This window comes from Engraulis encrasicolus, chromosome 17 (genome assembly GCF_034702125.1).
Source record: "Engraulis encrasicolus isolate BLACKSEA-1 chromosome 17, IST_EnEncr_1.0, whole genome shotgun sequence".
NCBI lineage: Eukaryota > Metazoa > Chordata > Actinopteri > Clupeiformes > Engraulidae > Engraulis > Engraulis encrasicolus.
This window is the reverse complement of record NC_085873.1, coordinates 21,957,848-21,984,896: the sequence shown is the minus strand read 5'-3', so window position 1 is coordinate 21,984,896 and position 27,049 is coordinate 21,957,848. Positions and strand designations below refer to the sequence as shown.

General features: G+C 41.4%; 1 protein-coding gene across 1 annotated transcript in view; it reads left to right on the top strand.

Annotated features, from left to right (window-relative positions):
• Positions 1-6,703: 6,703 nt before the first annotated feature.
• The window catches only part of LOC134466946 (testisin-like), a 34,884-nt gene continuing 14,538 nt past the window's right edge, over positions 6,704-27,049 (top strand). Inside the window, exons 1-2 of the mRNA XM_063220873.1 lie at positions 6,704-6,740; positions 10,962-11,130. Coding sequence (XP_063076943.1) covers positions 6,704-6,740; positions 10,962-11,130 — 206 coding nt within the window. The remainder of the gene's footprint in view (positions 6,741-10,961; positions 11,131-27,049) is intronic.

Genomic DNA, 27,049 nt, shown 5'->3' with positions numbered 1-27,049 from the left:
CCGGGAGAGTAAGTGGTGTAGATTTGCTAAATGTCAATGGACCGCTGTCGGTCGAGGCTTCCATAATAGTGAATTCGTGTTTTGGGCAATCTGATGTGGCGTAAAAATGTCCAATTCTCATGCCACCATGCAACACAACATCCTCTTTAGAGGGATTTGCCACTTTCACATGAATGGAGCCTTGTTCAGCATGTGTGACAGTCCAAGCAAAACCTACTGTAGAGTCATCAGTGTAATGCGGCTCAAACACACCTGTATAGCCGTGGGGGACAAGTCCTTTAAGAGGGGCATCGACACTGGCCTTAATGACCATCTCAGAAAATGCAGGGGCTGTGACGGTGGATGCCACTGTAACACCTGTGAGCCTCGGGATATACTGCTGTGGGCTAACTAATGGTACACTATGGCCCTCTATGGCTAGAGTCATGTTGATGGTGTCTACGACTATACCATTAGCAACCAGAAAATCCCATCCCAAAATCAGTGGCTTGGTGCAGTTTCTCACCACTTGTAGGGTATGTGTCATAGGCTGGTGAGCAATGCTGACATTAACTGAGATTGAACCTATCGAGTCCAGTGGGTCACCTGTGACACCAGTGAGAGGAACATACTGTTTCATGATCGGTCTTTTACACAGGGATGCTGTGGCCTGTCTGAAATCTTCACTGACAACAGAAATATCAGCACCAGTGTCAACAAATGCATGTACTACAGTGTCCTCAATCACTACTGAAACATAACGTTGTGTCATTGCAGTCTCTCTTGTGTGGAAAGTATGTGGAGTGTTGCCTATCTGAGCCTGGGTAGCGTCGGTAGCTGACAATTGGCCCCCATTGTCAACTACATGTAGTTTACCTTGTTGGATTGTTGCTGAGATGGAGAGTGGAAACGTACACGACCTGGCGAGTGATGGGAAGTGGCGTCCTCTCGACGGTCCGGCGAGCGACCACGGCGTGCGTAGTCCCTGGATGCTGGGCTGTAGCCACGACCGTAGCGGTCATGCGAGTCGGGTCGTGCGCGGATCTCCCGCCTGTCCTGTTGCCGATGTGGTGACGGTCCGCGGTAACCCTGACGAGCCGCAGCACGATCGTAGGACGAATCTCTGCTTCCCTCTGGAGTGTGGTGACGTCCGCTCCCTCGTCCCCTCTCGGCAGGAGAACGGCTGTATCGCTGGTCTGTAGAGTGACAACGCCGCATGTCCCGGTCCTCTCGACGTTGTTGTCGCACTTCCAGCTGCAACTGTTCAACGGTGTCCGAAAGTTTTTCGATCGTCTGTTGCATCTTTCTGAAGTCGTCCGCACTGGCTGAATTCACCCCGAGGGGCACCTGGGGGGCAGGCAGGTAGCCAGGTGTCATGGGAAAAGCAGCCAGTGAAGTCGGGGCAGAAGCGACACTCTGCTGGGTGGAAAGGTGGGCATTGGAAAACATCCTGCTAGCCTGATGAGCAGTCTCGATCTGAACGGCAAACTGAAGAGCGGATTCAAGTGTCCTCACGCCTTGTTCGTGACACCGCAGCTGTAGGTAAGGCTCGATCCCAGCCACGAAGCGTCGGAACTTCTCCCCTTCTTTGGCTTTCTTTTCGTAAGTGGGGAAAGCTTCCTCGATCAAGCGACAGATTTCGGCGGCAAACACAGGGAGAGCCTCACCCGGCAGTCTCGTGCGGGCGTTCACAAAACTTTGAAAACGCAGTCTGGCCAAAAACAGACTTCAGCTTATTTTTCACTGTCTTGTAATGTGATTTCGCTTCCTCCGGTAAACTGTCCCAGTAGCTAAAAGCGGCACCTCCAAGGCAAGTGGGTAGCAGCTTAGCCAAACTGACCTCTTCGTAGGTGGGATCTGCTTCTACGATGACTTCAAAACGCCTGCACCATTGTGAGAAGTCCTCTTTGCCATCTCCCATAAAAGCGGGCGGTAAAGCCCCTCTGAAGCGTGATCCCCCACGATTCGTGCCCGGAGCGAAAGGCAGTTCATTAAACAGTCCACTAGCATCCATGTCAACAAGGTAAACAAACGTCCGGTGATGACAGCTTATCCACAGTGACAGGTAGCAGCAGCTAGGCTAGGTAGCAGCTAGCAACTATTGCTTCGCTAGGCAAAAATAAAACTCGCCACGATCGGCTCCAACAGACAAACTGATGTTAAAAAAATGAAAACAAATACGAAACTCCGGCGTAACTTTAACACCACAAACCGCTGCCACCAGTGTAACACTTAAATTACTTATTAGTCCTTAGGTCGTGGGTAAGAATACACAGCACGGAGATATACGATTCACAGTTCACTTTATTGACCAACGGTAATCTCACGAGACCTCTTAAATAATCCGGCCACATCATATACATTCCATTCCATATATCCTTTCGCCCTTAGGTTGACATATCCTTCTGCCCATTGACCATACAGTCCCTTCACATCAACACACATTTCAATTACCATACTCCAACAACAATAACAAATATAATCACAAATATAATCTTACAGTAGTTTCCTACCCGAAAGCGTTTAGTAACTGCAGAAGCAGAGCGCTTCTAAATTAAAGCAGCGAGGGCCGGGGCAGCGGTGTGACAGCAGGGCTCATGTCTAACCTGCGGGCTAGCGCCCTTTTTATGAATGAACAGCTAATTACTGGAAAGCAACAAACCTGCTACCTAGGGGGTGTGTCAACCAGAGGGGAAACTACGATGGCCACGAGCAGCCAACAGGCTGCCGATTATACTTGCAAACATTATAATCAGGCCAAAATAAGTGCAAATTAAAGTATATTTTGGTCCCCATTTAAAGTCATTAAAGTATTGATTAATGCCTCAAGCAAGAATCCTTGTAATTAGTCAATGAAATATTTTTTTAGTGCGTATACATGTGTAGAGGTTTGGTTTGGGGGTGCACGACTTGTCTTCGGCACAGGAATGGGGGTGTGTTAAGAAAAAAGGTTAAGGACCACTGTATTAAAGGAATATTCCGGCATAAAAATGAAAGTTTTACAATCGAATGGCCATGCCACATAATATGTCTAGTGATGAGTCATTCTGCAAAGTACCTTGGCATTACGGAGTTAGCTTATTTTGAGCTTTTTAGCGAAAAACGTTGCCAATGTTAACCGCTGGGACCCATGTTAAAGATATAAGTAATCGGTTGGGTTTCAGCAATAAACACGCTCGAAAACATTCCATACTTCAGAACAAAGATCTTGTAAACCGAGCTGAGGCACAGACAAGAGTATAGCTCTTTACAGTCTTTCACTACAGAGTGTTTTTTGAAGTGTTGCACTTGCTTCAGCCACCAGTACTCACTCAACAGGTGCAAATGAACAACTGACAGGAATGTTCCTTGTTGCAAACAGCCGTAGAAATCATGGGATCACATTGCAGGAAACAATAGTCCAATATGTAAGTCCAGTGAATCCACATGAAGGCAAACAGTTTAGGCTATAGGGTATGCATTGTTTTGCTTCCAAAAGCAGACGTCAGTAAACATACGAACTGGAATGTCATTCCTAACAGGGCCCCGGCAGCGTAACCCCCCATATCACTATCTATATCTATACCTGGACCATCTGTAGTGGTTTTAGCGCAAGCAGGTAGACCTGCCAGGAGTGAGTTGCAGTAGTCAACGCTGGACCGGACTGTGGCCTGAACCAGTCGTTGAGTAGAATATTAGGTCAGCACAGGTCTGATTTTCCGCACGTTGCACTTCTGGAATCGACAGGTCCGGGTAACTGAGTTGATGTAGTTGGAGCATGACAGCTTGTCGTCAATTTGCCAACCTTGTTTGGGGTCACAATGGTGAAGCCCATCCCACTTCAACGGAATATATTACAATCAGGACTCCAAAGCAAAAAGTATTAAAAACCAGGGAGCAAACAGTAAAACCAAAAAGGCCCGGCAACTTGGCTGCCGTCATGCACGCAAGGGAGACCCGACAGCCCAGCTGCTGCTATCCTAGATCACAAGGAGGCGGTAGAGTGCTGTTGGACCCAGGCCCCGGTACAGAGGGGACCCAATGAGTACCTCAAACAGTATGACCAATTGACAACCAAAAAGGCCGGCAACATGGCTGACGTTACGCACACAATAGGGAGGCGGTAGAGTGCTGTTGGACCCAGCCCCTGGTACAGGGGGACCCAATGAGCACCACACATAGTAAAACCAATTTCCATAGACCAACTCCATCAAGGCTTCCACATCCTCATGGAGTGAAGGTCCAACTGACCAAGTTACCATATCCATTAAATCTGCTGCTGCGTAGCCGGTGTCGTGCTTTTTGAATACTGGCATACTAGTGATTGGTTCCCCATCAGTCACGGGGCACCACTGCGATATTGGGGTATTGCGCAAGACAACCAATATGTTGCACTGCCATAAGGCTGATCAGTTCCCTTGCGCACATGGGACATGATTTAAAACGGCAAGGCACAATTCCATATCATAATCTAATCTCCTGTGCTCGCCTTGTGGTTGTGAGAAGGAGATGAGCTTAAGGCTGGCATGTTGTACGATATTTTCAATCGTGCGAATTAAGCTCCTTCTTACACTGCATACGATGCGAGACTTACGATTGACCTGCGATTGAGCAAGAAATCGGTCCGACTCCCAAAAAGTCGTGTGAGTAACAAATCCTGGCAAAATCGGGAGTTGTCACTTAAATTTGATTTCCGCACTTACTTTTTACGTGGTTTGATCTTGCACGCATTCTCCCATCTAAAAACAAAATACCACACCCCTCTGGCTTAACTCAGAAAAACAACGCATAGCCCAGTATGGGAGATAAAGCCGGGCATACACTGTGCGATAATTTCAGTCGTGGGTATTAAGCTCCTGCTCACACTGCACGAGGAAATTTCACGATATAAAAGTTCATATCTCACGACTCACGTCCTCACACTATACGAGCCGACGGTCGGATGCGAGCAGAATGATCTGACTGCGACACGACACGTATGTTTTTCGGGGCTGCAGCAGGGGCCGTAGCACTGCTTTAACTGTGCGATTTAGTCACGAGGCACGACCAGGATTTCAAACGGTTTTGATTTTCTTGCGACCCTGCGATTGCACGATCGTGAGGCGAAATCGCTTGTCGTTACCCCATGTACACGGCACAACGCGAGACTCACGATTGACCTGCAATTGAGCAAGAAATTGGCCCGACTCCAAAAAGTCGTGCGAGTGCAAAATCGGGGCAAAAGTCGCAGTGTAAGTCCAGCTTTATGTAATCTTTGCCAAGTTCATCAGTTGCGGTTAAATAGAAAGCATGGAACATGGATTTTCTGATCAACCATGTGAAAGCTTTGGCAGTCCATGGAAACCTGACACCAAACTTTAAAGGGACACTGTGCAGGAAATGGTCAAAAAAAGGTACTGCAACTATGCTGCTTATTGAAATTGGGCTGCCTATTGCCAAATTTGATCTTTACATGGAAGTTTAATAAGTATTAAACAAATGTGTTCTAGTATGGTCCAAGTACAGTCATTTTTGCAGGTAAAAATGGCTATTTTTGGAAATTCAGAATGGCGGACCATAGAGAAGATCCCCCTTTTCATGTATAAAAAGTGCAATTTTTCCAGTCATAATGAATACTTAGAATTTGATGGTGGTGGTAAGTATTCATGAAAAAGGTAACATTAGTGAATGGGCAGCATGAATTATGGAAATAAACAACTAAAAATCTCACACAGTGTCCCTTTAAAGGACCACTTCAGTCAATTTCAATATGCTGTTGTATTGGTCACGCTACCCTTGACTTGTCAGTACCCGGTGATGCCACATTTTTTGGCTCAGGCCTGTTACGAGATATGAGCTATTCTAATGGGTGCAGCGTTTGTTTACATTAAAAAAAAAAAAAAAAAAAAACATGGGCCTACTCCAAACATTTTCCCAAAAGGTATCACTGTTTGCTAGTTGTCTGCTGATGTTACATAACCTTTTGGATGTTTTTGGGAATAAATAAAAATGTTCTTTTTGAAATGTAAACAAACAGCTGCCCCATTACAATTACCAGGATCTCGGAAAAGGCTGAAGTAGGGAAAAAAAAACTCAGGTACTCACAAGTCCAGGGTAGTGTGAGCATTACAGCTGCATATTGAAATTGACTGAAATTATCCTTAAACTTTGAATTTCAAACAACGTGCGAAAAACTTCTTGTGTATTCCCATCTTAAATTCTAACCTCAACTCCTTTTCACAACCACAAGGCGAGTATGGGAGGTCAGATAAAGAGATGAAGTCATGATGTGCCGTTTGCATTCATATCCCATAGAGCTCAGAAGTGGGTGACGATGAGTTGTATGCGCAGATTACTATTTTCACGGAAATCCGGTTCCCAGGAATATAATTTTTAACATTGGGCTATCAAAAATATAAGACAAACGTTAACAGCCGTCATTCGCCTATCCCTGCATCCTATACTACAGCCCACGGTCGTCGAGTGGGAACCGGAAAGTCCTTAAATGCCAACAAGAAATACTACAGTCTGCTACATGTTTCCAGGTGACTTGCGAGCTCTATTCTGAGCGCGCGGGAACTGCTGCTCAGCACTAAGGCACATCAGGTTGATTTTAACGCAAACATTGATTGAAACATTGTCTGTGCCAAAGGGGAGACTTATTTAGGAAATATTCTATTGCTACAGACATTGCCATAGACATGCAAGGCCAAGCCAAGATTTAAACACACAGCTGATGGGGTCTACTACACAGATCCGAGGCGAAATGCCAGATATGAAGATATGCTCTGACATGTGCCTGTGTAAGTTTAGTTGTATTGAGCTTACTAAATATTTGAGTGTCTTACAAAAACAGATAGGACTAACCTGTAGCCTACCTCAATAGGTCGATAGTGGCGTTGTATTTCGGGGATCAACCCATTGAAAACTGAAAGTGTAATAGACATATGAACATGCACTATAATAAATCACATATTTCGAGGAGTTGCAATAAAAAGCCTTTCTTTCACGTGGCTACAACACAATTAAAATGTTGAAGGTTGTTTTTGAGTAGGCCTATATTGCCTGGCTGCAGACGACTGGAACAGCATTATGGTCTGACGTGCCTTGTCCTCTTGCGCAGGGTGCAACGAGGTTGATGTTTTGGTTGCAGTCCGTGAACACAAAATGATATGATCCTCATACGGAATGATTTATTGCTTTTGTTTGCAAATTGACTGAAATGAGAACATGCCCTGGGCAGCTTGTCATATTTTTTGGCCACAGATAATGTAGCCTAGAATGCTGACATGGAACTGAGTAACTGTAAATTAAATTTGGATTTGAACTCACAGTATTTCAAAGCATCAACAAAGCATACCGTGAAAAAAGTTTCAAAATGCGACCCAAGAAAACGCAATATTATATGTTGCCTCATAGTGGCGATTGACCTTACTACAGCTCCTTTGATGTGCGCAAAGAGAAAGGTGCTGAAGTGGACGGGACAATGCGCTTTGAGCCTGGCTCAAACTACGTGATTATTGGCCCGATTCTCGGCTGAAACCCCCCCTTGCGACAATCGCTGGAATGTTACCCCCCAGGACCATTGCAAGCGATTGTTAGGAAAGATTTCCTCATCGTGGCCGACGTTCTAAGATAGAACTTTGGCATCTAAAAGAGTCGCCGATAGCAAATCGTAGAAATAGAACGTCGGGCATTGTCTCGGTGGTTGCGAGCAGGGATAAGATTGACTTTTGCGATTCTCTTCTAGTGTGCGGTGCACCCCGACGTCAAAATCTGACACACAATCGCTAGTCTTGTAGTTTGAGCCCGGGTTAAGATTCATTTACATGCAATACTCCTTCATTTTGAAATCCTGTGCAAATCACACACTTGAGTCAGTGCGGAGTCACTGTTGCACGGTTTTAATCATTTAAACACGCTTACGTGGGTGGGAGAATACAGCCCATAGTACGGGGGGCAAGCGCTATTCAGACATACCACTATTCAGACATGCCGCTATTCAGACACTAGATATGCCATAGGGTTAGGGTCAAGGTCAGGGTCAGGGTTAGGGTTAGGGTAACTAACTGCATGCACTTTCCCTAAACTGAAAAAACCTGAGCAACGTAGCACAAACCACAGAAATGGCAGATTTCGGTGGGAAACGTGTCGGTATTCAGACAATAGACATGTCTGACAATAATGTCTGAATAGAGGCATGTCTGAATAGCGCCATGTAACCCCCATAGTACATATAACCCTTTTTGTGCCCCTGTGTGTGTGTGTGTTTGTAATTGTTGTCAATGCCTTTATCAAAATGTTTAGTTTCACTGCACGTTGGAGTCTGATGAAACATTTTCAATCCTCTGTTCCAACACCTGTTACATAGATTTTTGACAGTAAAGTACACTTTAACTTTGACTTGACTAACAAGACTAAAGCTATCCTAGAACACCCGGCCCAGACATACCGTGGATACTTTTGGACTGGGTCCCATGTACAAAGAGTTGCGTTGATTTCCTACTGAATCTGCGAATGTGAACATCTGCAAAGATTCAGATGTATCAATAAACAGATTTCACACACATTGTTCATTCCATTTCATGTCAAATTCAGTGGGCATGCACTTTTTAATATTAAGTCAATCCTAGTACATTTAAATTTTGCGTGGGAAGTAGGGGTGGGCGATATGGGCAAAAAAAGTTATCTCGATAATTTTTAGAATTTTCACGATAACGATAATTTGACGATAATGCTGTGCTGAAGAGCTTTCACTTTTTGAATTTAATAATATGCATATGCTGGACTGTAAAGTAATACTTCATCACTTGTCATGAAAACATATCCATGTAAATAAAAAATAGGTTTATGATGTATTGCTAATGATTCTGTTAGAGGACAGTCATTTTTGACCGGAAACAGTGCATTTGTAGACAGGAATCAGAACCTAACTATGGCAGCTGCAAATTGCATGTGTTGGATTTCACACATTGTAATTTAACTCACTGCGCGAGTCTAACTTAACATTACTTGTCCACCTAAGCAGTTATGATATCTATACATGCAGGTGGGTGTTTGAGTAGTGAGTAACAGCCAATGTAGTTGTAGAGAACAACATTGCTTAGCTTAGTTCGCTAACTAGCATGCTAACGCGATTTCTCAGACCAGAGACAAAGCTATTTCTCTTCCTAACTATTTGGCTTTCCATAATCACAGACAGTTGCTGATTAAAGCACATAGTTCCAAAACGCCCTCAGCATCATGCAATGGCTGGTTTAATGGTTGAATTCCTCATGTAAATCCACCATTTGGATAACAGCAACTCTCCTTCACTGCCCAGCAGCAGAAAGCTGCACGAGTGACACGAGACCTCTCTCTCTCCGTCTGCTGAAAACGCTGCAGCCCGCCCCCTCAGCTCATTGGTTCACAGACTTATTCTCCAGTTCATAACAACATTACTATTGGCTCAAAGGCTTGGCTGTTGTCGCTGTCTGGAGGAGTCCTGTCACAGCGCTTTGTTGAGTTTAGCGACTTCATAAAAATATCTCGATATTGCAAAATTACTCATCGTCAAAACAACATTCACGATAACTTCGCAGACGATATGTATCGCCCACCCTTAGTGGGAAGATGCGTACGTAGTAGTGGTGGGCCGTTATCGGCGTTAACGTGCTGCAATAATGTGAGACTCTTGTCGTCGCGCGATAAAGAAAATATCGCACGTTAATCTATTCTCAAAATATAGGTTTGGAATTTGGGTATGCACGTCACCATAGCGTTTAATTGACAGACGCTTTCAGACTGCGCTCCAGTCGTTTCTCCTCTCCACCTGCTGCTTCAGCAGACCTACTAAATCTGAAGTGTTTGCATGCTGAAAACATTAATCCCTCTGCCGTGGTAGGTGTTGTTTGAGTGCTTTTTCATAAGTGGTAGACTAAAGAGACGTTACTGTTTAAGGTGACCATAGAGAGACATTATTGTGTGTGAGTAGGCTACCAGCCCGACATAGCCTACATTTCCTCACACATTGCATGGAACACATAGCCTAAACAACTTCCAGAAATCTTGCCTGTGCCATAATTGAAAAACATTCCGTGTGATATGCATTTTGAAGATTGTCAAACTGAAACTGTCAATATTACTGAATGTTTGTGTTGCAATCGCGCACATTTGCGACTCAGTGAGATATTCTCATGTCAAACGGTAATAATCCTCGTGGTTGTCGCACTTGATTTTTTTTTTTTTTTGGCAACTGAATTCATTTGAAAAAAATGTCAGGTTTAGGCCAAATCGCCGTGTGCCAGTGCTGCAGGTTCTAGATAGCCAGTAGCCTGGCTCTGCTGAGGGCTGCTGTGCCTACTGAGAGCTCCTCCCTATCTTAAAGGAGCCGCTGCTCTTTTTACCAGTCAGTGGCAGATTCTCTTTCTCTCTCTCTCTCTCTCTCTCTCTCTCTCTCCATTAGAAATGCTGAATTGTTGAGGTAATTTTGTTTAAATAGCCTAAATGTTTGATAGATTTATCTGTATTTGCCTCCACAATGTATAGCGCTGTAGGCCTACATTTTGAAATTTCAGCATCTTGTAACTGTAAATGCTTCCTAATATATTGGACACACTTTACACATATTGCAGTGATTTTTTTCATCACCAAGTATCAACATAACCATTTTTTGAAGATGAGATGCATTTTGGAAAAAAAAGATGAGCTCTGGTCTAATGCGCCATCTGTCTTAAGAAACCCCAAGGTTTTTTTCTGCATTATTTTGCTAGCGTGCCTATTCTGAATGAGCCATTTTGATATAGATTAATCTAGATTAATCTAGATTAATTTCATGATTACAGTGAGATTAATCTAGATTAAAAAAAATAATCTATGACCACGCCTAGTACGTAGGTTTTTTGTTCATAAGCAAGCTTTGTACCCCCAGGCTCCCTTGGGGCTCACCAAAAATGGTAAAATAGTGGTGTGATGAGCTTGTAATGACTAACATCAATGTGGATGCTAAAAAAAGGCTCTGGTGCCACATGTCTTTCCTCTTCCAGACTGTGGCCAAGTTCCTCTAAACAGCCGGATCGTGGGAGGAGAGGACGCCCCTCCTGGCAATTGGCCCTGGCAGGTCAGCATCCATTATTATTGGTATGAACACCACATCTGTGGAGGGACTCTCATCAACAACCAATGGGTGCTAACTGCTGCCCATTGTATTTGGAGGTAAGCAGAAGCCATTATTTTGCGCTATCACTGATTCTTGAGAATGTGGCTAAAACAGGTTTTAATTTTGAAAGAAAAAGGTTGTTCAAATCCAAAATATAGGGCTATTATCAAAGGCAAAGGTTTGTGAAGGGCTGTGCAGTGATGTATCAGGCCAACCTCCCCATGTTTTACTTTTTTCATAAAATAGGCTATTACTTGGTTTTGTCAACACCGTCAGAGAAAATCTACTACTCCAATCTTACCACTTTTGTATATAACTTTTATTATATTCTTTACTGTAACTATTGCTACTGTCACCATTATTATTGTCTTTTTAGTGAAATGTCTTCCATTCTATTTTTATCCTACCTTTGTCTACATGTTAAATGGTTAATGTTATATGTTCATTGTATTTATTATTAATCACTTATTGTTACCAGTCCATCACTGTTACCTGTCCTGTCTTGCACTTTGTCAGTCTGTAAAATGTCAGTCCTGTGTATGTCTATATGTACAGGTATGTCTTAGCATGGTATAGAGAGAGAAACATCATTTCATTGTCCTTGTATGACTTGTGCATATGAAGAAAGTGACAATAAAAGCTGACTTGACTTGAAATATGTTTACAGTATTAAAATGAAGATTTTTTTTTAAAAAAGATATGTTTATTGATTTTTCACTTTAGAAAAAAAAACATTACATAAAACAACAACAACGGCTCAGTTACACACACACAAATAATCATTATGAGAAGTAATAATGACAGCTGCAAAGCGTTTATACAGAGCGATGTTCAATGATCTCTATCAAATCCCTTTAAAGGGACACTGTGTGAGATTTTTAGTTGTTTATTTCCAGAATTCATGCTGCCCATTCACTAATGTTACCTTTTTCATGAATACTTACCACCAACATCAAATTCTAAGTATTCATTATGACTGGAAAAACTGCACTTTTCATACATGAAAAAGGGGATCTTCTCCACTGTCCGCCATTTTGAATTTCCAAAAATAGCCATTTTTAGCTGCTAAAATGACCCTAGTTTGACCATACGAGAAAATATTTGATTATTACTTAGTAAACTTTCATGTAAAGATCAAATGTGGCAATTGGAAGCCCAGTTTCAAAGAGCAGCATAGTTGCAGTACCCTTTTTGACCATTTCCTGCATAGTGTCCCTTTAACAAAATATCAGATACACTAGGTTCTAAGTAATTCAAATATGGTTCCCAGGTCCTAAAGAATAGTCTAGAATTTGAATGTAATACACAGGTTAGGTATTCCATGGGTATCATACCATGCAGTATATCATGCCAGCCCTAAATAGTAGGGACTTTGTCACTGATCAAGTCAAGTCAAGTCAAGTCAAGTTTATTGTCAATTTCTTTACATGCACTGGTCATACAAAGAATTTGAAATTGCGTTTCTTGCTCTCCCATGCAGACATAGACTAATCTAGGTAAGGACATAGACAGTATAGACATAGACAGTACTCATACATGGACATAAGACAGTATGGACGTAGACATTGCTCATACAGACATTTAAAGTGCAAGACTGGAAAACAGAAGACTTGTAGAGAACATACATTAAGAGGAGGTATTTTGTTGTGCTTTTTCTAAAAGTCCTTTATAGCGTTCTGACATAGTAATAGTAGCATTTGAAGAAAATAAATAATTAAAAAAGGTTTATTAAATACACCAGCAGCAGTATGTGTGTGTGTGTGTTTGTATGTGTTTTGTGTGTGTGTGTGTGTGTGTGTGTGTGTGTGTGTGTGTGTGTGTGTGTGTGTGTGTGTGTGTGTGTGTGTGTGTGTGTGTGTGTGTGTGTGTGTGTGTGTATCCATTGCAGTAAGATATTTTTCCTGGCTGCCAATGTCAGAATACAATCAAGTCTTTGGTTCTTCACCAGTAGGCCTGGGAGACCCAGAATAAGAGATTTTGGGTCCATGTCCAGTCTCATATCCAGTATCTTTTCCATTTCTGTTATAATATTACCCCCAATAGATCTGCAATTTTTGACATGTCCATAGGCAATGTGTTAAAGTATTAACTTCCGTCTTACATTTCAGGCACATAGGTGACAAAGTGTGATTGAACAAATGTCTGCGATGAGGAGATATATGCATTCTGTGCAAAATTTTGAGCTGTATTCCTCTAACCCGGTTACAGACTGAGATGACTTTTGCATAGGTTCATATATCTTGCCACTCATTATCCTGAATTGTAACAGAGAGCTCAGTCTGCCATTTTTCTCTCAGACCCAGTATATTTGCATCTGACAACTGACCCAAAGCTCTATAAAGTAGTCTAATAGACATCGCTCCAAGTGTCCCAAACATTACTCTCTCCAAGGGAGAGGCTTCATAGTTGTCGTTGAGCGTTGTACTTCGCAGTATATAGTGTCTTATCTGTAGATAGCGGAAGAAATGCTCTTTCAGTAATGTATACTGTATTTCTCAACCAATTGGTTAAATTACATCATTGTCTTATTAGAGAATAGATCTTTTAACACCTTAATGCCAGAGTTCCGCCAAAACATGAATGCAGAATCAGTCAGTCCTGGTTGGAAATCAGGATTGTTCAGGATAGGGGTGTATATTGATGTCAGTTTTGACCTCCCTTCAAGCCTGTGCATTAATTGCCATGCTTTAATAGTATTAAGGGTGATGATGTTGTCACATGCTACTTTAATTGTTTTAAAAAAGAAATCATAAACACCAAGTCTCTTAATGGGTAATTGGATAGGTAGGTTTCCACCCCAACCACACAGCCTCTTTACTGCAAAAGAACCAGTCATAAATATACCTCAAATGAGCGCATATTTTTCTAAAGTTGGGCATGTCTAAACCACCCTCAACCTGTGACATCTGTAAAGTACCCATCTTCAATTTAGGTCTGCGTTTGCGCCAAATGAATGAACTTAGCCAACCATTTAGGCTTTTCACAACTGCATTTGAAAACAAAATAGGGATCATTTGAATAGGATACAACAACCTAGGCAAAATAGTCATCTTGATCATTGCAATACGCCCCAGCCAAGATATGGGCAAAGAGCTCCATCATTCAAGATCTTGTTTCACTTTCTCAAAAAGTGGGATAAAGTTAGCTTTATACATTTGTTGGAATACAGGGGTTACAAATATACATAAATACTGTATGTGAAGCCTGCTGGGGACCATCTGAAGGGGAAAGAAGGCAATATATTAGGAACTGAGTTTAAACTACCAAGTGGCATCGCTTCTGATTTTGTCAGATTAATTTTATAACCAGAACATTTTCTGAATGAATCAATAACATTGAGTAATATTGGTATTGATTAGTCAGGTCTTGAAAGGTATATTAGAACATCATCTGCATAAAGACTTATTTTATGATCTGACTCGCCTATTTGTAAACCATGAATAGAAGGTGTTGCTCTTACGGCCTCTGCCAATGGTTCTGTAGCCAAGGCAAACAGGAGGGGGGACAAGGGGCAACCCTGTCTAGTTCCTCTAAATACAGGAAAATTGTCAGACCTAATGCCATTAGCTAGAATAGCCGCTTGTGGTTTATCATATAAGACCCTGACCCATCTAATAAAGTCATCTCCCAAATCAAATTTATCTAGGCAATAAAATAAATATGAGTACTCTAAGCGGTCGAATGCTTTCTCTGCATCCAAAGAAAACACTAAACCATCTTCAGAAGATGTCTAATATTATTGGAGGAATTTCGTCCCTTTATAAATCCAGTTTGATCCACCTTAATAATCTAAGGCAGCAGATCCTCAAGACGTGTGGCCAAAATCTTTGCCTACATTTTCCTATCAACATTTAGAAGAGATATGTGCCTATATGAGCCACATGCTTCTGGACATTTCCCTTTTTTAAGAATGAGGGAGATGTTTACTTCCCTAAGTGTCTGGGGCAATTCTTCCTTGAAAAATGCGTCATTAAACATGTTGACCAGTGGGTCCACGAGTAGTCCTGAAAATTCTTTATAGAGTTCAGCACTGAAACCATCAAGTCCCGGGGCTTTACCATTCTGCAAAGCTGTTATAGCTTAATCACTTCCTCTCTGGAGACAGGGGAGTTGAGAACAAGCTTGTTTTCTGGAGATACAGTGGGCAATTGCAATTTGCTAAAGAAATTATCCATCAAAATAGATCCAGCAGTTGACTGTTCTGATGTGTAAAGATTACTGTAAAATATTCTAAAAGTGTCATTAATAAGTTTATTATCATATATGTGATTGTCCAGTGCATCACTAAGAGCTGCAATAGTTTGTGACTCTGCTCTTTTTTTAGTGAGGTAGGCCAAGTACTTGCCAGGTTTGTCACCATGTTCATACATCTTCTGTTTGATAAATCAAAATAAAGTTTGACCTCTTCATCTTGTGTTAGAAGATTATCTATGGTTGTTTTTATTGCCATAATAGGAGATGGGGATGATACATACGCCTCCTCTTTCTTCTTTAGCTCTGCCATTAAACTATTTTGCTTTTCTCTTTTTTGTTTCTTCTTGCTGGCTGAAAAAACAATAATCAACCCCCTTAAAAACACCTTAGCAGTCTCCCAGAGTAAAGCAGCATTATCTGAAGAACGGGAGTTAACAACCCGAAAATATTGAAACTCAGTTATAAAGTGATCACAAAATGTTTGATCCTTCAACACAGAAGTGTTCAGTCTCCAGCATCTTAAGCCACTATTTACTCCCTTAATGGAAAGATCTAACACCACTTTAGCATGATCAGAGATCAAGATACTGCCAAAAGAGCAAGACAGGATCCTCTCAAGAGAGAGCCTTGACATGAAAAAATAATCAATTCTACTATGACAGCCATGTGGAGCAGAGAAAAAGGTGAAAGCTTTACCAGTACTATGATCCTTTACCAAATGTAATAGTACATTTGTATATAAATAGTACGATGAGCCTGTGGTGAAGGAGGCATATTTTTGGCGGGGAGCCTATCCCTCATTGGGTCCAATAAGCAATTCATATCTCCACCTACAATAGCTATGTCTGATTGAATAGCAGAGAATTCCAGGAACAATGAACAGGGTGGGCAGGTGGGTAATAAATATTCAAAATAGCAATGAACAGGGTGGGCAGGTGGGTAATAAATATTCAAAATAGCAATTGTCACCCCTTGCAAAACACCTCTTACAATAACATATCTTCCACTTTTGTCTTAAACACAATTAAGTACTGAAAATTTTAGGTTTTTTTCACTAATATAGCTACCCCTCTACTTCTTGAAGTAAATGAAGAGAAGAACACTTCTGCATAACCATACTGACACAACTTTAAATGTTCTTCATCATTTAGATGCGTTTCTTGCAATAAAGCAATATCAATATGATCTCTATTCAGAAAGGCCAGGATCTTTCTTCTCTTGACATTATTATGAACCCCTTTTATATTCCAGGTACAAATGCGCAACTTATCCCTTAAAGGGGTATGCCACTATTTTGGGGCTTAATACAGTTAAAATCGTTGGCTGGGGTTTATAAAGGTGGTGAAGTGTCTTATTTTTCATGTTAAGCGTTGTCTTGCGCTAAGACAAGTTAAAAGAGGGAGTATGTCGCTAAGCTAGTGAAAGTCAATGTATCCGTGTAGCATTGTAGCATTGTGGCGATTCTTGCGCTCCTCACAGTCTTGCCTCATCTACAACCCCTGGCAAAAAGTATGGAATCACCTGTCGTGGAGGATGTTCATTGAGTCGTTTTATTTTATAAAAAATAGAGGGATGAAAGATGCAACACAAACCTCAAGTCATTTCAAAGTGCAACTGTCTGGCTTTAAGAAACACCAAAAGAAATTAAAAAAAACATTTGTGTTAGTAAGTAATGGTTACTTTTTTAGATCATGCACAGAGAAAAAAATATGGAATCACTCAACTCTGAGGAAAAAAATATGGAATCATGAAAAACAAACAAACAAAAAAGCACTCCAAAAGCTTTTTTGAATCACTTTTGGATTTTAGAACAACTTACAGTCTCTGAGGCATGGCATTTACGAGGAAAAAAACATTCCCTTAATTTTTGCTCCATTTTATCTCTGATTACAGTGCCAGATCATCTTAACGGATTGGAGCCTTGCCATTGACCATGTTTTTTCAAATTTCCACCACAGATATCGTCTTGGATTTGAGTTCAAGGCTTTTTGTAGGCCTTGACACTTGACCTTATGTTTTTATCTTTAAAGAATGTATTCACAGGTTTTGCCAATGGACAGGTACATTACCATTTCGAGAAATTATTTCATCATTCCGAAGCATCCTTTCAACTGATTGGATCAGAAAATTGTCAACATTTCAATATAAACTTGAGTATTTATTGAAAAGGCATTGGCAACCATCTCCAATCACCTAAAGCAAATGGGCTTTACATACAGAGACATTCACGGATATCTGAACTTACACATGCACCCAAATTGGAAAACCAACAATGCAATGGCCCAAAAAAAGCATTCAGACAGTTTGACTGGATGGAAGTCTAATTAATTGACAAATTGTGAATCCTCTTTGAACAATTTGATGCTGGAAGTGTTGTCTGGTGCACTTATTACATGGGGTTGATGAAAAATGAAAATGAGGATGACTGACTAATGAAAACGTACAAATGTCCACTGTCATTGACAATAGCCTATGGGGCTGCATGTCAGGTGAAGGCACTGGGGGGAACATGACTGCATTACATTTTCAATAAATGCACAAGTTAACGTTGTTGTTTTGGACACTTTTCTTATCCAATCAATTGAAGAGATGCTTGGAGATGATGAAATCTTTTCTTGGGATGTTAACGGATTTTTACTTGTCATACTGTAAAATCAGTGATGTCATCAATTGAAGAAAAACATATCGTCAGCTTACAAACAGTTTGGACCTCAACCAAATGAAAATCTGAGGTAGACGTTTAAGAAAATGGTCCATGACAAGGCTCCAACCTGTAAAGCCAATGTGGTAACTGCAATCAGAGAAAGAGTGAGTAAAATTGATGAAGGGTATTGTTTTTCATCCATTAATGCCATTCCTCAGAAGCTGTGGGTTGTTAAGAAGCCCAGAGGTGGTGCAAAAAAGTCTTGAAGCGTTCTTTTGTCTGTTTGTTTTTCATGATTCCATATTTTTTTCCTCCGAGTTGAGTGATTCCATATTTTTTTCCCCTATGCATGGCACTGGGGGGAACATGACTGCATTACATTTTCAATAAATGCACAAGTTAACGTTGTTGTTTTGGACACTTTTCTTATCCAATCAATTGAAGAGATGCTTGGAGATGATGAAATCTTTTCTTGGGATGTTAACGGATTTTTACTTGTCATACTGTAAAATCAGTGATGTCATCAATTGAAGAAAAACATATCGTCAGCTTACAAACAGTTTGGACCTCAACCAAATGAAAATCTGAGGTAGACGTTTAAGAAAATGGTCCATGACAAGGCTCCAACCTGTAAAGCCAATGTGGTAACTGCAATCAGAGAAAGAGTGAGTAAAATTGATGAAGGGTATTGTTTTTCATCCATTAATGCCATTCCTCAGAAGCTGTGGGTTGTTAAGAAGCCCAGAGGTGGTGCAAAAAAGTCTTGAAGCGTTCTTTTGTCTGTTTGTTTTTCATGATTCCATATTTTTTTCCTCCGAGTTGAGTGATTCCATATTTTTTTCTCTATGCATGCTCTAAAAAAGTAACAATTACTTACTAACTTAAAGCCATATTATGTAAAATATGAATCTAGCATATACTCCCATCTATCGGTGGGTTGGTGCACTGCCAGCAGTGAACGCCATCCTTTGGTGCGCCCCTACGGTAGCCCAGAGCGAACAAGCTACGTCGTAAGGACAGGTCCGAATCGAAAAGATGGCTTCAACAACAAACACCTCGAGCAGCGTTATCTCCGTTGACCAGGTAAGTGTGATTCAATTGCTGTAGACCTACTGTTATTTTGTATTTCAGTTCTAAGTATTACATATTGTAATAAATAATGTTACATTTTACTGTTTTGGTATTCTGGTTGCAATCCGGACATTAGTTAGCTGTAAGCTATGCCATATTGATATTTGCAGCATTGTAGCGTGCGGCTTGATTTAGTGTGCTATTACAAGCTAACCAAACGAAATATGCAAAAATATTTACAGCGCTGTTTGGCAGCCATTCATGGAACTTTCCCTTTGTGTTTAGAGCTTGTGAACACCGAATTCTGAGGACATCGGCAGAGGCAGGGGAAGAAGAAGGAGATGGAAGAGAGGGAGGGGGCGAGGGAGGCGACAGCCACCGCAAGGGGATGGTGGTCGGCCCGGGCCCGGTCGTGGACGTGGCCGCAGAGCTCCAGCAGAAGACGAGAGAGAGAAAGTGGAGGCATTGAAAAGACAACGTCTCCAAGACACGGAGGTTCGTATAGCACAGAATGATATCTGATCAATGTACTCCAGCATTATTAGTGACCGGTCAATCCCCTTCTTATTCTGTGAAAGCAGGCTAGTCTGACAATGTTCCGGCTGAGTTCTTGCTTTTGGCTCTCCCGATATCCGTTATGAAGATACAGATGGGAGTTTAGGGAAAGCGGAACAAATGACATTCAGAAGTACTTTGAAAGTACCGTTTTTGGATTTGCTTACGAAAATAAGTCGTATGAGAACTGTCGTCAATATGACAAGCGTCAGTGATGCTCAAGCTGTCTTGTTTCTCATAACAACACCTAGGCCTACGATTTGTTTTTCCGTCGATTTGTTCAAGGCTTTCAACATAACTGCATCAGTAGTGTAGTCTGAATGAAAATGAGTTGACACTGAAGGTAACCCATTACCAGAGGTGTCAAAAGTACAAGTAAAAAAGGAAAGTTTCCCTCCCACCGAAGTAGCTTATCTGAGGAAACAACCTGTGTAGCCTACTCGTCTTACTAACTGTGCACTGGTTGGATCAAGTTTGTGGTGGGTCCTTAGGTTTCCAATGTTTTTCAGTCAAGTTATAACACAGCCTATCTATCCCCCATTAGTTACAGTGGAGTAAATGGTGTAACAGCTATGTAATGCCATGTGCTAGTGTTGTAAGTTAATTACACCACAAGTACTTTTACTTTTACTGTTGACACCTCCACCCATTACTAAATGCAGTTGCTTTAGAACTAACACAGGAGTGTAGGAAATCACAACTACCAACTGTCCTCCATGCTCACCTAGTCTTGATGATGGGGGATATGTATGAAAAATGTTGCTCATGTTTACCTATTATAGGCTAATAGGCCTGTGGGAAATTAACCTATTCCAAGTGTCAACGTTGACAGGAAAACATAGCATTACTAAGCAAGGTCCCAATAGGATCTATGCATCTATGACGCTACTAATATAGCCTATCCTACCTGTTGTTGCACTGCCACAAAGTGCATTTCCTTCCTTACCCCAAATAACCCATGTTTGTTTACGGACTCCATACAGTACATGTTCTACTTCACAATTTCATTTTTCAACACCAATGCTTAGGCTATGCATCAACATATAATTCTTGTAATTTCTGCAGGCAGAACTGCTGGAGATGCTGGAGGATTTCCGCTGTTTCACCTCTCGCCTCATCCAGCGTCAACCAGGCCTGTTGTTTGACGTCCTGCTGGAGTGGCGAAACAGGCATGGTGACCCACCTCCTGCCGGAACACCAGGGGTACCTTGGTGCAGCTGTGATAACTGTCGCGACATGCCCACTGACAGGGAGAAGGTGTGCTGTGGACATGACCATTGCTCAAGTGCACTTGGGCACTTTTTGCAGATTTGCCTGGATGAGGCCTACCTGAGGGTACACAGGCAGTACTGGGGTGATGTGACAGGGCTAGGCAATATAAGAGAGCCAGGGGATGATAACCGGGAATTCAGGTATGCTGCCTACCGGCATTACATTTTTTGGCAGTATGGTTCCTTGGGGCAGGGCAACAGGAGGGTTATTCCGAGTTGTTGCGTATGCAAAATCAGGGACAAGTTCCCTGATCCTCATGGGCAATATGCCGGATTTCAACCAACGTTTTAATTTATTTTGTATCATCATTTCTACTTGTACAGTAAATAGATAAGTAAGTTAAATTCTTGAAAGATTTTTTTCCTTGTAAGTTATTTGCTGTTTGTTATTTATTTGCTTTGTTAGTGCTGTGTTTATATACAAAAATATATACATACATAAACAAATATATACAAGAAAAATCCAAAAATGATCATGTTTGCTACTTGACATCAGGCTGGAGGTGGTCATGAGATCCATCATTGATCATCAGCAGCTGCTTGGAAAGCCTAACCTGTGGAAAGAAGGCACCATTATAGATATATGCAGTGTTATAGTCAACAATTATGTGTGCACATAGTGTTATGGTAGGTGACAAGAGTGCAAAACTGAGTGTCAATATAAGCAAAAGCCTCTCACATACTTAGACCTCGGCTTGCGTCCGCACGAGCTCCGACATTGTTGGTGGAGGGACTGGGGGCACAACGCCAAGTCTCCGGGGGTCGTCTGGCCTAGTCTAATAGCTTAGCTCCAAAATATAAAGGAATCGTTCAGTTTGTGATACAAGCATGAAAATTGGTACACATATAGCCAAAGGCATTCCAAAAAGAACTGGATATGGAGCCATCGTAAATTTTCAACATGGTGGCCATGGCAGCCATTTTTCAAAATGGCCGCCAGCCACAACAGTTTTCTTGGATATAATATATTTTAGACATATTTACCATTCATACCACTTGGTATATGTGATATGGATAATAGAAAAGTTGTCATGAATATTCAAGATGGCCGCCATTTTCAAGATGGCAGCCGTCACTTGTATGATTTATCTGATACAGGTGATATCTGTGTCAAATCAAAAGTCATTTTTCATGATGCAGAATTCAAATTTGTAACTTTGGAATTAACCAGAAGCTTCCTTTTATCTCATTCCATACTTAATATACAGTATAGTATCACTGTTTCTTTCAAGATGGCAGCCCATGTCAGATAATCATACAATAGTGGAGTCTGTTAAGGGTTTTACCAAAGAAAATGGATCTAACAAGAAACGTCATTTTGTTTCCTTTCCGGTATCCACTTTATGTCGGGTGAACGCCCCTTTAGGAGACCTTGGTTAGGAGACCTTCGGAGTCCAGAGGTTGAGAATCAATGAAGTCCCCTTAGCGCTGTAGATGGCGGTAGCGCACGTCTTGCGCAAACACCTCAAAAAGAGAAGAAGAAGTGGGGGACAACGCCCCCTTAGGAGACCCAACTTGAGCACACGCTTTTGCATTGAGTGGGTGTGTTTTGCGACATCTTGGTCTGATTCAGTATTTTTGGTTTTACTGTTACGGAAGTTAGAAAAGCACTTTGCATGGCGTTTCTTTAGGGTATATGCTGTAATTCTAGCCTAAGAGCCCTCCGATTTTTTTCTACTGTCATGTTGTGTAATGCATTACATTGTTATTAAATGACATTATAGTAGCTGACAATGTTAATATAGTCCGGAACTCAGCAGAGATGAAAGGGCAGTGGTAGCCTGCTTGACCAGATTGATGAAACTACAAAAATGTACATAGTGGTGTGCATTGGCACTGCCCTCAAGATTTGATTCGATTAGGATTCGGGAGGTAGCGATTCGATTTGATTCAATTCTACAATGCATTGCAATGCATTACATTTTTACTGAAAGCAAAGCACATGTTTCATCAGTCATGATGAGGCAATACAAGTAGTCAGATACTGAACAACATTTTACTGGCTGAATTCAGCTGAATCTGAATTCAAATGAGCATTTCCCACACTAAAACTATGGTGAGAATAGACGACTGCTGCTAATGCTTGCTGAGCAGCATCTGAATGGGGAAGTGTCAGTGCAAGATGGTGTCCAAGGTAGCAGGTTCTCCATCCTCTAATTTCCCTGACAGATATTTTTTATTTGTATGAGAGAGGGTAAAGGACAGGACCTCTCCATATGTATGAAGAACCCATAAGATCACCTAATTCTACATTCTCACAAGTAGCATTGTGCATATTGAGTGCATTTCTGCCATCTTTAGAATGGCATTACAGATTACTCAATATACATATAGGCTACAGTATGTCTTCAGTTCAAATTAAATGGACATGTTTTCTAAGTAGGTGTTGAGTAAGTAGGCAGAGGTAAATTGTTTTTTTCCTGAATATGCAAACAAGTCCTCACCAAGTAAGTGTGTCACAAGTTGCATTACAGTTAGCTCAGTAATCATTGAGTACTTCAATTGGTACTTCAAAACTGACTGTTGATGGACAACATGTACCGTAGGTCTTTGCCACCCTTACCCATACTGTAGGAGAAATATCTATATAAAACAACAATTCTCATATGGTATATACTATAAAAGTAAATCATTACTGTACTCATTTTCTTGATATGCAAGGCACACAAATAGTCTGGGAGGAAGGATAGTCTACCATACCCCCCCCCCACCCACCCACCCACCCCAAACAAAATGCCACATGACTTTTTTTAACCTTCACGATTTTGATTGTACATGACCACAGAATGCTCTTCATGTTTCAGTTCTATAGTTGTACAGTACAGTACAGTACAGTACAGTAACATACTGTACAGTGCAGTACAGTATATTACAGTAGTATACAGTACGGTGCAGTATAGAAACGTACAGTAGAGTATAGTACAGTACAGTACCATTCAGTACGGTGCAACAGTATAGTACAGTACAGTAGCATACAGTACGGTGCAGAATAGCAAAGTAGAGTACAGTACAGTAGCATACAGTAGAGTACAGTGCAGTAGCATACAGTATAGTGCAGTAGAGTACAGTACAGCACAGTACAGTATTTCACATTACAGTACAGTAGAGTACAGTACAGTACAGTAGCATACAGTAGAGTGCAGTACAGTACAGTACAGTACAGTATTTCACATTACAGTACGGTAACGTATAGTACAGTACAGTGCAGTACTGGGTCCTAAGGAAGCATGTTCTAAATTTCACGCTTTTGTCAGCTCCGTAACGCTAATGGCCTTTTTCTTGAAAATGGCGGCCATCTTGAATATTCATGACAACTTTTAAATTATCCAAAAGACATTTACCAAGTAGTATGAATGGTAAATGTGTCTAAAATGTCATATTATATCCATTACTCATAAGAAAACTGTTGTTGCTGGCGGCCATTTTGAAAAATGGCTGCTATGGCCACCATGTTGAAAATTCACGATGGCTCCATATCCAGTTCTTTTTAGAATGCCTTTGGCTATATGTGTACCAATTTTCACGCTTGTATCACAAACTGAACGATTGTTTTGGTTAGCTGCTGCACTAGGCCGAAGTGTCCTGGTCCTTGGCATTCCCACTCCGCTGCAGAGTGTACGTTGCACACATGATGGGTTATGCCAATCCAAAGGTTCTGTGAAGAAACCCACAAAATACAGGAGATACAGTAGAACAATGTGTTAGACAAGTATATAATAGGCTATTTTCCACTGCCTGTTTTCTTGTAGGCCTAAAGCTCAAGACAGCATGACTTGGCCGCCACTTATTGTATTTTAATTGGGAATAACACAGCTTTATTGTAAAGCAGGAAGTGATGGCTGAGTTGTGCTGTGTCAAGCTGTAGAAAACTGGTCGTGGAAAACAGCCTAAAGTGGTATTGTAGCTGATCATTGTAATGGGTTTGTTTACATACATTTTTAAGAGTGTTCTGGGATCTCAGAAATAGCTACACAAAACTACATGTCATCAGGGACTTAAAAGTCGAAGACAGCATGAGGAATAAAAAGTGCATATTGAAATTGGCAGCAATTGTGCTTCAAGTAAGTATACTACTACTAATGAAACATTATAGCCTAGTTATAGCAAATGCGAACACACCGTAAAGCAATTGGAGGCCGATACTCATCATCCAAGCTCTCATCATCATGCTCCCCACCATGATGGGCAAGGCCTTCATCTGACCAGTCAATGCTGTGGTAAATACAGACAGAAAATTATAACTCGCACATCACTTGGAAATGCACAAGTAGTAACACATTCCGGAAGCCTGATTACTTACACACTGTTCATGGGGTCGTTGAAGACATTTTCATCCAGGTCCTCCATCTCAGTGCTTATGTCCTGCAAGCTTTTTTAAATAAGAGGAAGAAATTACACCAAACAACGGCAACCATCTACACAGATACTGTAATTGTTAATTAATTACCTCTGATGCAGTCCCTCTGGTTCCCGTCCTTGAAGGATGGTTTGTAGAGCTTCATCATCACTAAAAATAAACAAGAAGGAGAGAGGAAAAACACAGAGTGTGACAGACAGACAGACAGACACACACACCCTGTGCCAGGTCAAACAGACCAAACTACTTATTTAACCATTACAAAAATAGACGGATGGGTAAAAGCATAAGGTCCATGACCTACCTGTCTGTTTCACCTATACTCGTCAATGGTGGGGCTGGCATCAATGTTAGTACCCTGGGTTTCTCCATCATGGGCCTCATGGGCGTGGAAGAAGGGTCAAGCCTGCTTTCATAACTAAGGCAATAGATGTACTTTGTTAGATAAAGCTACAAAATCAAGATTCCAGTACTCTAGCTATTGGAACTAAATCTGAAGTATTTAATCACTAATCAATATCAAAAGTAGTCACATGCTGCACATATCTGCAATACCGTTTAGAACAATCTGTATACTATTTCAGAAACAAGTAGGGCTACTTCAGAGGGGGTGAAAATTCGTGCAGGCTTCCCCTCCCCCATCAAACATGGCAACATGTACAGTCCAAATGCAAGCTGTAACTGCTGTGCGTTTTTGAGCAAACTCGCCATTGTTTTCATCATGCATTTCATTAGCCCCTTTTCATTTGAGAGGGGCATTCAAAAAGCAACGATAAACAAAAGCCTTTCCATTTGCAGAACATTATTTCTGAATCAGACGGTGGTCTTGTAGGCTACCCTTCGAGCACTGCGTTTCAGTGGGTGAAACATGAACATTGAAGTGTAGAAATGCCCCGTTTGAGATTCAGAATATGTCTGATTTGAAACCTGCCCTAGCCACGTTATATCAGATCAACATTCAAATCAGTTTTATTGGCGTATTTTCCGGTTCCTAGTACAGGACAGGTAGTAAACAGCGGTGTAGGGACGGCTGCACCAGAGCCGTATGCCTGCATCTGTAGTCCATGGACAGTAAACAGGGAGCTATCAAACAAACAGTCACCAATGTGAAATGCATGCTACTCTAGCTAAGATGCCCACTAAAATCAGCATCATAGTAACACACATAGGCCTACTAAATCCAACTTTCAGAACATAAAAACGTTCAACACAACTTTATGAATTACCTGTCGAGAAGAAAGCTGGCAACTTCAGCATCAAGTTGAAAACCTTTCTCGGCCATCAGCTCCCTCCACTTCGGAAAAGCAGCTCCTATATTCACCCTCGTCTTCGAGATTCGCCGACCTCTTCTCCTATCTTGCTCTCTTCTACGCTTCCGTGGTGATGGGCGAAGCTGCTCATCATATGGTCGACTATAAGTATGATCTTCCATCTCGATATTTTGGGAACTCGCTCTTTGCTCAGATGCTGCTGCTTATTATTATTCTTCTTCCTGTGGTCTAATGGCAACCAGCCTTGGCGCATTACCGCCACCTGCGGACTGGAGTGTGTGTGGACCTTGTGGCCTCCGACTTTCTCGTTGGATATGGAAACGAAAAAGGCGAAGTTGACGATATGTCCTTCGACAGTCCTGTAGTTTAAAGATGGCGGAGCGACATGGAAACTTGCATTGGGGTTAGGAACTGCAATGTACATTCGCATGCTGAATATAAAGACTGTAGGAACACTTCACTTTTGGGATGAAGGTAATTAATAAGTAATGATGTGATACTTGTAAATGATAAGACTCACATTTGTTTATGGACAATGAAAAATTTTACATAATATGGCTTTAATTGTTTTTCTTGATTTCTTTTGGTGTTTCTTAAAGCCAGACAGTTCCC